We start from the raw sequence: 14,041 nt of genomic DNA on the forward strand, positions 1-14,041 counted from the left end.
TACATATATCTCTCATCATAATGAGTACCTTTACCTGTTATATTTTGTTTTTCCTTATTATGCTTTTGCACTTTTACTTAGTAAAAAGCAAGTTAAAACAGTATGTTCACTCTGTGGTACTGGTAAATAGATACAGACTTCATCAAACTAATAAAACTACAATTTATCTGCTAAAACTATGATCAAGGCTAGTTGCTTTTTCTGGAGCTACATGACAAAACTCCCATAGACTTAAAACGTGATTTTATTACAGCAAATCCATCCGAATCTCAACATCTTTCAAATAGCAGGTTAAACATACAAAAAGCTCACTTACTGTAACATACCTTGTTTTTTATTAAATATGTAAAAAGCAGGTCAAGTTATTCACAAATAAAATGCAAACATGCAACACGTTTTTTGGGGAATGCATCATGAGTGGGACATGAAAAAAAAACATTTACCATTCATTAATTTTTGACAGTACATGTTTACATTCCTTTTCCTTTACACAATAATATATAACTAAAGCATTATGGTGCACTGCCCAGTTCAATATTAGTTGATGAAATATTAAGAAAGGGTATACAATGTACTTACTGGAATATAGCATGGCAAATTGCTCAGTGAACAGACTCTCCCTAAGACCTGTGGTTAAAAAAAAAATCTGAAATCTGAACAGACCACAAGTTCCAGCCGAGGTTCGAAACTTAAAAAATGCATCATAATAAGACTAATCCACAATAACGTTTTCTTCCTTCTCTACGTTTATGGCATACCAAGTTAACTATCACCAAACCAACGTGTATGGTGTGAATAAAACAATGTTGAGCACACTGATTATCTGAAATGTGGCAATATGTGAGGATAATTGACAATCATAAGATGGCGTAACTACATTTTATTCACAATTCTTAAATTGTATTGTCCTCCTTCACGAGGATGCAATGCAGAATCTCACACTATTCCTAAGGCTTAATAAAAATAATAATAATAAATATGGTGAGGGTCTATGGACAGATTGTCCAATATAGAGTCAAATGTCAGTGCAACATATGGAAGGAGGTTAAATAAGATTTACTATGAGCCCTTTTAGGGCTTTGCTTATTGCATTCATGTGGTTAATATTGTTGATATGCAAAATAAAAAAACAAAATGAAAAAAGGACAGAAGCTGGGAAGTTAACACTTGCACTGACAGGTAACAGTTACCTGTCTAAGATTAAGCATTTTATCACGAGCACTGTAGGATTTGAATTGCTTTTCCACACACAGAGTCCTCAGGAAACTTCTGTGATGGTCTGAGCTCGTTCTGCTGGTGGAGGTCGTCACCAACAACCTGCCACAGCAGTTCACCAAAAGTCACAAAAAACATCGAACAGTGAGCAGAAGGATACAAAAAAAAAAAAAAAACTGTGATGGTGCTTCTATTCAGGAAGTTGCTTCATGTGCTCAAGTCTTGGAGAGAACAAAAAGGATAAACCATGAGAAAAAAATTGAAATCCTTTAACAGTTCTCACATATTAAAAAAGGAGGGATGTAACTGATGGGAGGAGCGATGGCGGTCAGTATTCATCCTGCTCCTCCTTCTGACCATCTGGCGCCTCCTCGTGGGCTCGCTGGTCCACTTCCTGTCCGTCAGCCTCGGGCAGCTCTGCTCCCTCCTAAAAAAAAAGCGGGGGGGAACAGAGAAAGCTTAACACCGGTGTTACTGAATTACAGAGGTGGGAGTAAGTCTTACATGTGCAAGTCATGAGTAAGTCTCAAGTCTTAACCTACAAGTCTCAAGCAAGACCCAAGTCACTGTGGTGAGAGTCAAGCAAGTCAAGTCAAGTCATTGCTCAGGTCAAGCAAGTCACAAGTCAAGTCATACGAAATTCTGATGAATAATCCCAGTTTCCGAATTTAAATCAGTTAAAATATTGTGGTTATGAAAAGTTTAGTTTTATTTTCAACATAAATAGGAATGGAGAGTGGGGCTCTGAAATTATAACCCTAGTTCTAAAGGGCTCTAAAGTGAAAACAGGAGTACAACACAAACATTTAACATCAACATGTTAAGCCTCCTGCCCTGGCTCCCCTTCAGCAGGGTCACAGCATTTCTCCATGGTCTGTCTAAGGTGCTCCCATCTGACACTGTCTCATTGTTTTCCTAACTGTGTCTTTGCACAAAGAAATATTGCATCAAAGCCAATACAACGGAATAGTGTATGTAACAGGGCGCGTGATATGTGTGTGTGTGTGTGTGTGTGTGTGTGTGTGTGTGTGTGTGTGTGTGTGTGTGTGTGTGTGTGTGTGTGTGTGTTGTCGGACACACACACCGAACACACACACAGAGCAGAGCACAAACACACACACACATCATGCGCCTTGGTGACCGGACATCTCCTTCATAAAACGAGTAATAGGGGGATTAATCGGACAGTTCGATGTGTGTAGAGGTGTGTGTGTGTGTGTGGTGTGTGTGTGTGTGTAGAAGTGTGTGTGTGTGTGTGTGTAGAGGGGTGTGTGTAGAGGGGTGTGTGTGTGTGTATGTGTGTGTGTGTAGGTGTGTGTGTAGGTGTGTGTGTAGTGTGTGTGTGTGTGTGTGTGTGTGTGTGTGTGTGTGTGTGTGTGTGTGTGTGTGTGTGTGTGTGTGTGTGTGTGTGTGTGTAGAGGTGTGTGTGGTTAAAACGACGCTCTTCAGCTGTTCTAATGAAAGTAAACACAGTGAAGGCATTGCGTAAAAGGCACAGCTCTTTGTACGCTGGTACTGCACTTCTCAGAGGCGGAGTTACACGTCCCACTGCCTCCTGGTGCTGTAGCGATTTCATGAAGTGAATGAGAGTCCGGGTTCGAAATATATCTAAAATAATGTATGCACTGCCATTTCCCAACATAAACATAACAGTCTGCAATGAAACGGTTCTCTCCTGTGTGCTCCACTTCCTACTTGGCGCTCCGGTAACTTTCTCGTGCGAGATACAGTATCTTTTTTCATTGCCCTTAGGGGCTCCGTACAATACAAAAACAAATATTTAATTTTAAATTGAAGTCCTTTCGAGTCATCTGTCCCAAGTCAAGTCAAGTCTCAAGTCATGAATACCAAGTCAAAGTCAAGTCAAGCCTTTTACCAATGTTACTCAAGCAAGTCTCAAGTCACAAGTCATGTGACTTGAGTCCCCCACCTCTGCTGAATTATGCTCATGATGTCGAACATGTGATTTCTAACAAAGACTTCTTATCTCCTTTAACCACACACTAACATTCACAAAATGTCCTTGGTATTCTCCGCTTCAAAGTCTTATAAAAGTCAGTGAAGATGAAGGTTTCCTGAATCCTGTTCAGATCTATCAAAGGTCTCAGACTGACCTGCTCGTCAGTAGAGTAGAGGACCTCCATTAGTCGATCCACAAACGGGGCGTTTTCTTCCCCCTGGTCCTGGCACAGCAGCTCCACCTCTCGCAGCTTGCTGAAGTAGTAATCCCTCTCCTTCTCCACTCCTTCCAGTGCCGATTTTAATGTGTTCATCTACGACAAAAACATTTCACATTCTTTTTTAGCATCAATATAAAAACACACACAATGTTGATGAGAGGCAGAAGGCAACAGGTAAGCGGATACTACATCAACTAGATCTGCCTTTCATTCTGATAAACGTTTGCATATTGAAAACCTAGATAAAAACACTTTAGTTTATAATTACCTATAATTAAAATGCATCATTTATTTTTTCAATGCTAATTCAGGTGATAATTCTCTGTAAGTTCATCAATACAAGTGAACCCTTTGTACATTGTACAACCTTACATGTTACATTGTTTTTGTAAAAAAACAAAAACATGATACAAGTTGTCTCAAATGGCAAGTCACATGTAACCAGAGTAGTCAATTTAATCAATTAAAACTGTACCACTATCTTATTATTGCTTTTAAAAATGTGTCCTAGTGAGATAATAGTAAAGCAACTCCTTCATGAAGCACATCATCTATTAAACAAGGTGTAAACAAATAGGTAACATCCATATTTAAAAAAAAAAAATCATTAAAAAAAGTTAAGAAATGGTTGAAATAAAATCCAACAGTAAAGAACAGTGTAGATAAGACCAAAGCGCCTGTATAGAAATTAGCAGCAACATTTAATGACACAGTAGATCGTCCGCATTATTGCATTTATTTAACCTGCCGAGTGGCCAGCAGAGGACATCCAATCCAATCATTTGAAAAACAAGAAGAGTTTGGGGATCTGAGTGTTGGTTTCCAGTCTCACAATGGTTGTGAAATTAATGTCTAACTATGAGAATGAAGCTTTACATCAACACACCTGCTCGGTAAGATGTGTGACCTGTGCTTCCAGTTCTTTCTCTCCTTTGGCAGGAGTCGATGTTGCCACAGCAGGGATCTTTTTGGCTGACGAGGGTCGGGATGTTGGTGTGGAGGACTTGGGGGTTGTTGAACTCGACCTTGACGCTCCTACAGCAGACAACAGTTATTTTTAATCAGGAAGAGAAAACCGACCAACACAAAAGTAATTAAGTAAATAATAAAACAAAAATGGTGTCTTTGTTCTGACTTTGGAAGAACTTAAACATAACAATCAAAATACTACAGGTCAGGTATATAAGTATGAAAACATGCCCCTTTGTCTGCAAACATTTAACATATAGTTGCATAGACCAAGATGCGCATTTGAAGCTTACCTGCAGTAGGGGAGCTGGCTGCGTGGAGGGACTTCTTTGGCAGGTTGAAGATCTGCTCACCGGGGTCAGGGGGGGGGAGGGCATCCTGACCCTGTCTGGCTGCAACTGGGTCGTATTCTTTGCCGTCGTAATTGGCATCGAAGAACTTCTTAAACCACTGGACGAAATCAAGGTTATCCTGAAATCTGCCTTTGACCAATTTCTCCACAGGAATAATCTGAATCAAAGGGGGAAGGAAAATAGGAACTGATGAAATTGACTGAAAACACAAAGTGTGGAGAAAAGATTGAAAGGAGAACGTTGTAGGAGGACTCACCTTATCCACATTCATCCGTTTGAAGGATGCCTGTAACAGTTTGAAGTTGTGAATGTACTCGTGCTCCAATTTAGCTTGGAACTTGACCTTCTTAAGACTGATGCAGCCAGGGAAGAGCAGATCCATGAACTGGCAGTAGGCAGCTCCTAGAGATGGAAGAAAATGTTGGTTGATTACATAATCTCTGGCTTGAAGATTAGAAGACTAGAGTCCAGATAGAGGCCAAGTTTCATTGTGCCTTCCTTTGCACGACAAAAATCCACTCTAATAAAAGGGGGAAAAAACGGCAGCCTTTTCTATCAATGACCCCGTTTCCTTCAAAAGAAATGAGTAATAAAACTTGGGTTGATTTCGGACTCTGCGTGTCTGGTCTTGTGTACAACCTTAAACCAGTTTCATGTTATGCTAGCCAACAAAAAAAGTAGCTTACATCAGCAACCGGTACCATGGCGTCACAACGATTGGCTTAATATCAAACTAGTTCAGACATTTCTACACTGGCCCAACCCTACTATTAGTGTAGAATCTTGGTAACATGGCTAACAGTAGCAGAAGCCTAGGTAAAGCTTTATCTGCTTTAAAAAGAGGTCACCAGCTTACCCATGAGATAAAACACACACAACCCCAACAAGAGAGCACATAAGAGGTCATCTACATCAACCAAGCAGCTTAAACCTAAAGAAAAGGGGTGCTTCTGTTGTGTTTCTGTGGGCTGAGACTGATTTAAATTGGATTACTTGGTAACAGCATGAGAACACAGCAGGCTACACGTTTATTTATAGACTCTACCAGAATGCTTCCACAGGTTGCTTTAAGTGCCAGCTTACACAGATTCATTTGAACCATGTGCTCTACAGGAAAAGATGCAAAACATGCAAGCGATCTCAAAACAGCTTCTTTGACACGCGCAGAGGGGGGAAGAGGATAGAGAGAAGTGTGTGATTGTGTAATTACCTGAGGAGAGCTGCTCCACTTTCGTATAGTTTAGGCAGAACATGTCGTTAATCCAGGCAGTGATGTCATGCCTGCTCATAGTCTCCTGGGTTATTGAGGTAGAATATACGTTGACCGCCATCCCCCAACTGCAAAAGAGAAACAACAACACTTAAAAACAAAAGCAATGCATCAAATATGCCTTTTACTCATGACTTAAGTTAGTTATTACCAACATTTTTGCTGATGGTTTTCTGAAGATCGTTTAATCAATTGTATATTCACAGACTTTAATGATACAATAATTAACTACACAACCAATCATGCACTGCATTATGGTAACAATGTGTTAGTAGGTCCCTTTTATTGCTTACTTTGGATCTCTTTTTAGTTCATTTTCAGTCAATTAAAATAGCATTCTGCATATTTTGTGAAAATCACCTTTGCCAGCTAGATTTTAAGAGTCCTTGTAGGCCCTCTTTCAATTTGAGCCTTTAATCTGATTTTACCTTCATGCTAAAGAGAAGCCGTACCAAAGTTGGATTAGTCGGCATGTTATTTGACTTGCTTGCTTCCAGGGAACCTGTCCCAATGAAACAAGGGATATTCAGGCCTAAACACCAAAAGCATACCATGTGCCAAAAAGTGCATCCGAGATTTCCTTAAACCACATATTAAGCAGTTACACTTACAAAGCATGGCCACAACACAATTAATTGATGCATACAATTTCATTGTGTTAACACTTAGTGACAGAAACATTGATCAGCCAGGCCAAATTGAATAAAGACCACCAGAACATCTCGACCCATTTTTACCAGCAATTGTGTTGACAGTGCCAAGAAAATCTATAAATGTATTAGTTTATCAAAAGCTTGTTTGAAGGTTGCATTTCAACATGTGTTTTGCATTACAAAAATGCAGGGTATGATTGTGAAGGTCAGTCCTTTAAAACCCATTTAGCAAATGACTTGAACATGCACACTCCATATATAATAAGTACGTAGTAATCAGTAATACTCATCACATAGATTAATTTAAGTGTGCATTCCTCTGTAAATCTTTAAACAGAAATGGACCATTTCTCATCTTAATTCAATGATAGAGACCAGCTGCATTAAAAACGCCCCTCTCCATTGGTTTATGGCAGCAACTGATATGGCGTTAAATCATGCTAAATCATCCTCATCCCTATGCAACATCCCATCCGAGACCAGACTACGCAGTGAAATAATAATAGTAACCCCTCAGCGTTAAAGTTAGGTTATCGCAGCACTGCAGGAGCAGATCCTCGTCTGACTGTTTTTCTCTGGAAAGGAGGGAAGGAAGGAAGGAAAGTGGGCCAGCCGATGTCATGTCAACAAAGCGGATGTATGTGCTGCCTGCTAGCATGCTTTGTTAGCCCGGCAGGGATAGCCAGCCGACACCGGGGCTGGGCTGATGCCTTAATTCAAACACGGGAGGGGGGGGGATCGGGCTCGTGCAGCAGGGCGTAGGGGGGTCCTACACATGAAAACACCCCCGTTTACACACCAATCGTGATATTAGGGATGATTATTTAGCTGTGTCATTTCACGATTGGAAGATACTAGCAGCAGCAGGGGCGGATCTGTGTATTCTTGTCATGTAATAAGCGATCCACTCCTGCAAAAATGTACCAGTGCCATTGCGCACCATAATATTTCACACCATTACACGGCTTCCAAATATATTTATAGGTGCTACAGACCAGCATAAGAAGCTAGCCTAATTTACGCCACATACAGAAAGCTAACATGACAGGAGACTGAGAGACAACAGGGGGAAAATAGCGGATGGGTGCAAAGCAAAAATCCAAACACACGACGAGGAGGCCGGAATGCAGGTTTCTATCTGCAGCAGTGTGTTTATGATCTTCCTTAAATCAAACATGAGATTAAAATGCGGATCATGACACTGATTTACCTGTAGGCGCGCTCTCCTCGCACTGTATTTTTCCTGTAAGGAATGATGTTGGTTCCGTTGTCCGGGACGATGTCGTTGTTATTCTCTCCATTTGGGGAAAGGGCTTGGGTGGGACCGGGCATTTGGGTCTCTAAAAATGTTGAACAGATACTCTGTTCTCTCTCTGGCCAAGAAACAAAAAACGATGCAAATGCTAGGAAATTGTCGCACCTTCGGGTCTCGTTGCTCTCTGTCTGCTTATTCTTCTCAAATCTCTGCCCTGATGACGTCGCTGCACTCTGTACCACGTGACTGATGGGGTTGGCTGCCTGTTCCTTATGGTGGGGTATTTCAGTAAACCAAATTTATATTGATCGTTTGAGTGCTTCCAACAAAAAAGAAAAAGCATTATCCCAGATCAGACCAATGCCTGACGATTAGGAGATGCAGATCAACTCAGTGACAGCTCATAAAGGCTCACAGACAATAGCCAATGATTCTGATCAAAAGGGAAATGCAGCCCACCCAGTTTCACATTCAAATCTTTAGGTGATTATGGGATTACAACAACAGACATATAAAAGAAAACACAAGCAGATCCTAATAGATAGATAGAAGTGGCGCTGATGTAATGATTGCAACACATGGAAGTATAGCCAAATGTTCTGATTACTAGCCATATGGAACTTTTTTTAAACAGCTGTTTAACGCTTTAGGATTTTAACAATGAGTTCATAATTTAATTAGTAGAAATCTAATGGCCAATTATTTTGATAATCGACTAATTGTTCAAGTAATTTTCATTCAAAAATAGCACACAATGCTTTTTTTAAGCCCTCAAATCTGAACATTTCCTGCTTTTCTCTGTTTAAATCTTATCTAACTGAATGACTGTGGCTTTGGACTGACCAAACGAGACAGCAATTATTCCCATTTGATTAGCTGGAACCATTACTAAATAACTGTGGGTGATAAATGGCTTATAGAATTAAATTATTATTAAAGTTGTGGCCAAACTATTTTCTGTCAACCAACAAATGAATGGACTGACTATGAATTAGGGCTGCTCGATTATGGCAAAAATCATAATCTCGATTATTTGGGTCAATAATTGTAATTGCGATTATTAAATGGGATTATTCATTGACTTTGAAAATATCATTTATTGGAGAAAAAAAATGTTGAACAGTATGTTTTTAACAGTTGATTACCCTGAAATTTAAGCATAATTCAACTGAAAAACCCAAAAAATAATAAGAATAAAAAAATAATCGTTTTATATTCGTGATTAAAATATGATTAATTGAGCAGCCCTACTATAAATGATGTAATCATCATGTAAATGTGGTTCTAAATATCCAGTAGGAAAGTAACAAGTTGCTTTGTCATTTAGACAAAGATCTAAATTCAACACACATGCGGTCGTGTTGCAGACTGTGGTAGCTCAGATATTTCCTGTTTGTGTTGTTTTTATATTGTAAATCACTGCTTTTGTTTTGTTTTGTATTTACCGCAGAGCTGCCTCTTTGAATGGCTGAGAGGTTTCCATGGCTCTTCTTTTGGCTTTGACTTCCAGAGAGAAATCTTGAAAACAATTAAAGAGATATACTAACAACGATTGATGTACAACTCATTTAGAAAATTCTCCATTTTGCTGCAGATGTCATTTATGTCTTCATGATTAAATACCTTAGCAGAATCATTTGCTACAGATGAAATGTATTTGACTTATATTGAAAACTTAAAAATGATACATTGGCTAAAGCTATTAGATCCTTAGACATTTCAAATGTACTCCAATTCTGTTATTTCTTGTACACCATGTTATTGTTTGAATTAAAAAATATAAACTGCAAATGTTATAATAAAAATAATAACATGTATTCTATTTTTAAGTTATAAAAAACGTAGAGAAAAATACACTGTTTGTTTCGAGTGGTGCTTTATTTAAAAGGCAATCCTCCACTACAACTTATTTTGCTCATTCGAAAATAAAATGTATATTTTTGTCAAATAGTGAGACCGCCAACAATTCCCATAAATGTCCCATAAATCATTACACATCTGATTTTAAACATCTCTATATAAATAAAGGTCCACTCAGTCCAAGTCTAAACATGTTAGTAATCAGTGGTAAGGAACCATTGAACGCTTGATGGAAAAGTGATGTGACAACACAGGCAGCTCCCTGACAGCTCTCAGCAACATAGCTATGATGTTTCTGTACAGGAATCCTATGCATGAAGCATGTCCAGACAATCATATGTCCTCCAACTGTAGCTTCGCCCCTGGCAGCAAGGGCCTCTGGGAAAGGTGCAGCATTTCTGATTCTCTTAAATTTTACTGCCTTGAGTTTTCCCCCCTGATAGTCCTTTAAGTAAAACGTAAAAACAAAGACAGTCAAGAAAATGCAGTTACAGACTTTGAGATCAATACAATGATAGCATCACTATCAGTACTGAGTCAACATTCTTGGTAATACTTGACACCTGTATGTGTGTCAGTTTGTCCTGTGTTGTTTGGGTCAGGATGAGCCCCACAACAGTCCTAGAGTCAGCCAAGTCCCTTGTGTAATGGTTGTGACGAAAACAATATGCAGTTCACAAATAAAAAACACTTTATTTAAAAATAACTTGTTGAACAAACGGATTTAAAACGGAGGTATAATTGTGTATAAAACAGTTGGAAGTCTGTCTTTAATGTTTAGTAAGTAAACCAATAGGGCAAGGGTTGCGTATTAGACAATGATATGTAACAAAAGGTAGGCATACGACGAGGCAGCACTTTTTTTTTGATCTTTTGGTTCAAATACTCAAAACCCTGCCTTAGTGGAAAGGAAACATCTTTAAACAATGATTATTAACAAAGATTTATTTCCAAAGTGTACACATCGACCTCTAAATGCAGTGCCAGCTGTTACTTTTTAAGTCAAAATGTCAACTACAAATCAAAACTGTCCATCCCTGCTTTTAAAGTTGGGTAAGGGATGCCTTTTACTCTCAACATTTGGTCACCATCTGTGCACTTACTAAAAACTCTTCCTCTGGTGCCACCCTCAGGACAAAGTTGAAGTCACTTTTTCTCTACAACTTACTAGCTTTTACAGAAAGCATACAGCGCACTCTTGATCTCTGTTAAAATGCAGATAAATGTCCAACGAAGTCTGATTATTTGATCCAATAACAACGGCCACCATTAAATGGATCTATAAGAACCAGTAAATGTGATTGGAACTATTATGGTTTTCCTTTCTCCATACTGTATGTGTATTGTGTAACCACAGCTTCATGAAGTCGCATTCTGTTAATCATTAAAAACATTTTCAAAATTCCAAGGGGTGTTTTATTATGAAATGATGGCAATCATGTTCATAATCACTATGATTTATTCAGCTTAAACTAATCACACTGGAGCTTTAAAGTCACATGTCAGCAAAGAGGATGCATGTGCCATGGATTGACTGCAACAGTTCAGCCCTATATTAATATGTGTGCCTTCAAGCTATGTGTTTCAATATCTGAAAGTCTTGGGGAAAGAAATCAAGGCAAGTGTGTGAATGATGGATATATATCTCGTGTAGTTATGTTTCATGTGCGGATAAACAGGATCCTTTGACTCTATTGGGTCAAAAAAACGTTCTTTGGTCTTTTGATGAATTCCTGCTGAGCCAAACAAAAGGCAAGTGCTAATCTCATTAACTGAACAAACTGTGGCGTGGACTCATGTCTCCACTAAGAACCAAAGCATGCTGTGCTGTTCTTCTACTACATTAATGCTACAGGCCTTTTCAGACTGTTAAGTGACAAATGATCCATATTGTTCTCTTTACAATTAGATGAGAGAATACACAGAGGTCTGCTTTGTCTCTGGCAGCAAGCAGCAAACAAGTGACAATGTCCAACTTGAGTGGCAGCTGGAAGTCCGAAGGCTCTGTGCTTGTTCAGATGAGCAGGATTTGCATTCCAAATTCACTGATAAGATGGATGGCAAAGCTAGTGTGAGGCTGTCACTGAAATGAACTTTTCAGTCTGATGGGCACTTAGGTAAAGCACGCATGCCTTGTTCAAAATAAATGGTCAGACTGTGAAGCCTAAGATTTAAATAGTACACCCTATGGACGACACATGCCCTCACAGACAAAGGCCGGGTTTGGAACTTACACTTGTGTAGGGGTTTTACTCTTAACAACAAGCTAGCATTTATATAAAAAAAATGAAAAGCCAAATACTGTATCTCTCCGGGCAGTTAGACTAAAACAGCAGTTTCCTTGTTTTATGTACTGGTCAGAATAGGGAATACAATCACAGTCCAGTATTGAGTCAAGAATATGAATTATTATTATTAGATGGCATAACTCTACCTGGTTTCAAATACAATGTTTATGGAGTTTACCAGGCTGAAAAATAATCTATCAGGAATGTTAGGAACATATTTAACTGGTCAATGCAGTGCACGGCCTGATGACGTTGCACTATGTTGCAGCAAAAAGCGAGTCAGGTTCCACTTTTTTGCCCAAATACCCCATGTCTGAAATGAATTATGGTGTGTATGCCTGTCTGAACATGACCTTAAATGTGTCAGGACTGTTTAGCTATAGAAAATATGAAGTTATACTATTTGCAGGTGTAAAGAAAATGAGAAAATAAAAGGCCTGCCAAATGGTTTGTAAATTCCAATGCTGTAATTTTTGTAAACAGTTTCCTTAACATGTATATGATGCATTCTTTGGAATAGAGTAGGTTTGGGTAGTTAGGATAAATCAAGTGGGTAAAAGACTAGAACAAAGCAGGATAATCTAACTGTTACTGCTGCTGTGTTTCCTTCAGGTTTGTGTTGCTTGATGTACAGTCTCTGTGCATGCTGGCTACATTATAAATAAACCAATGGTCCTTTGGGACATAAGCTCTTTCCATTAGAGGAAAAACAGAGCTTTGTTTGCTCTCTCCCTTCATATCTCAGCAGGCTTTCTCTTGCACTGGCTACTCAAGTGGGTGGGTGAGAGGGGGGGCAGCTCCACCCAAAAAAAAACCTCAATATTTAAAAAATATCAGTGTCTCAGTGTTGTCCTGATTAGCAGGTTACAATGTGTGTTTGCAAGGTGTTTTAGGTTATTATACAGGAAGCATAATATTTGACAAAAGGGGTTTTACAGTCAGGGCCGGGGTGTGCACAAACACTTTCAGGGGAACCTCATAACCAAACTGAGGGTGGGGAGGACCAAAAAGGATGGAACACAGATCTCAAATATCACATCTTTTAAGCAGTTACTTAAAATACTATGTGTGTAATAAAAGTTGCCTTGTACAATACAAAAAGGGCAATTTTGCACCCAAGACAAAAGAGGTCCATGGTCTCCCCCCTCTGCTTCTCGCCTGTCCTCAGTGTACGCCACTGCGTAGTAAAAGCTCTAACTGAGGAAAGCACGAGACAGCATTGTTAATTTCACAATACTGTTTATAAAGCAACTCCGTAACGAAGCAGCTAGCTGCAGACAGTGAATCTCGTGAAAGAAGCTAACTCAGCTTCGTGTCCGGAATGACAGCTAAAAGGAGAAACGATGATTGGAAAGCAAGGCTACTACACATGTCATAGCAAATGAGAAAGGACTGTCTTTGCACTACGCACGTTGCTCACAGTGACTGTGGTACATCTTGTTCAGCTAACCGCCAACTTACAGCAAGCTAATTTTGCTCCTGCCAAGTGCCAACAGTTAGTCAGAACAGTGACAGCCGACATATGCCCTGACCCTGGACTACATCACCGTGCGAACCACCGACAGACACGTAGAAATGCACTGGTTTTGGCCTCTGCACAACATTTGGCACTTATTAAACAAATTAACCATTGAATTTCTCAAATTAGACTCACCAGTGAACTCCGCTCCGCAGGTTAGAAGGTGTTAAAAAAGCAGTTTTCCGGCTGAGTCACCCCACCCTCATATGCCAATTCTCACTACGCGATGAGCGGAGAGCGGGGATCTGATTGGACCATGCTTCATCGGTGTGGGAGCTCATTGGCCCGCTACTGACATCTGTCATAATGTTGACCAATCACGCCTCGATGCGTTGATCATACGGAACATCCGTCATCTTTCCGTCTTGTCGCTCCGTGTCAAATCACTTTCCACGATGAAAGTAAACCAACATATTTTCTCAACTAATTATAGTATTTATTAAACACAAGATTGACTCAATCCACCATCATTCAGAAAT

At 39.5% G+C, this 14,041-nt stretch overlaps 1 protein-coding gene across 3 annotated transcripts; it reads right to left on the minus strand.

Moving 5' to 3' along the window:
* Nucleotides 1-226: 226 nt before the first annotated feature.
* mapre2 (microtubule-associated protein, RP/EB family, member 2) lies at nucleotides 227-13,788 on the minus strand. 3 transcript variants are annotated; one of them, XM_010783376.1, is made up of 8 exons: nucleotides 8,061-8,164; nucleotides 7,851-7,980; nucleotides 5,928-6,055; nucleotides 4,974-5,119; nucleotides 4,658-4,874; nucleotides 4,282-4,430; nucleotides 3,330-3,488; nucleotides 227-1,642 (listed from the first exon to the last, which is right to left on the minus strand). In XM_010783376.1, the coding sequence occupies exons 2-8, from the start codon at nucleotides 7,970-7,972 to the stop codon at nucleotides 1,544-1,546; spliced, it is 1,020 nt and encodes a 339-aa protein (XP_010781678.1). In that variant the 5' UTR covers nucleotides 7,973-7,980; nucleotides 8,061-8,164; the 3' UTR covers nucleotides 227-1,543. The 3 variants fall into 3 exon arrangements, with proteins under 3 accessions (XP_010781678.1, XP_010781679.1, XP_010781677.1); XM_010783377.1 differs by lacking the exons at nucleotides 7,851-7,980; nucleotides 8,061-8,164 and adding an exon at nucleotides 13,698-13,788; XM_010783375.1 differs by having other exon boundaries at nucleotides 7,851-8,164.
* Between the last annotated feature and the right edge of the window lie 253 nt (nucleotides 13,789-14,041).

The sequence above is a fragment of the Notothenia coriiceps genome, unplaced genomic scaffold, assembly GCF_000735185.1.
Source record: "Notothenia coriiceps isolate Sejong01 unplaced genomic scaffold, NC01 NC01_scaffold00025094, whole genome shotgun sequence".
Taxonomy (NCBI): Eukaryota; Metazoa; Chordata; class Actinopteri; order Perciformes; family Nototheniidae; genus Notothenia; species Notothenia coriiceps.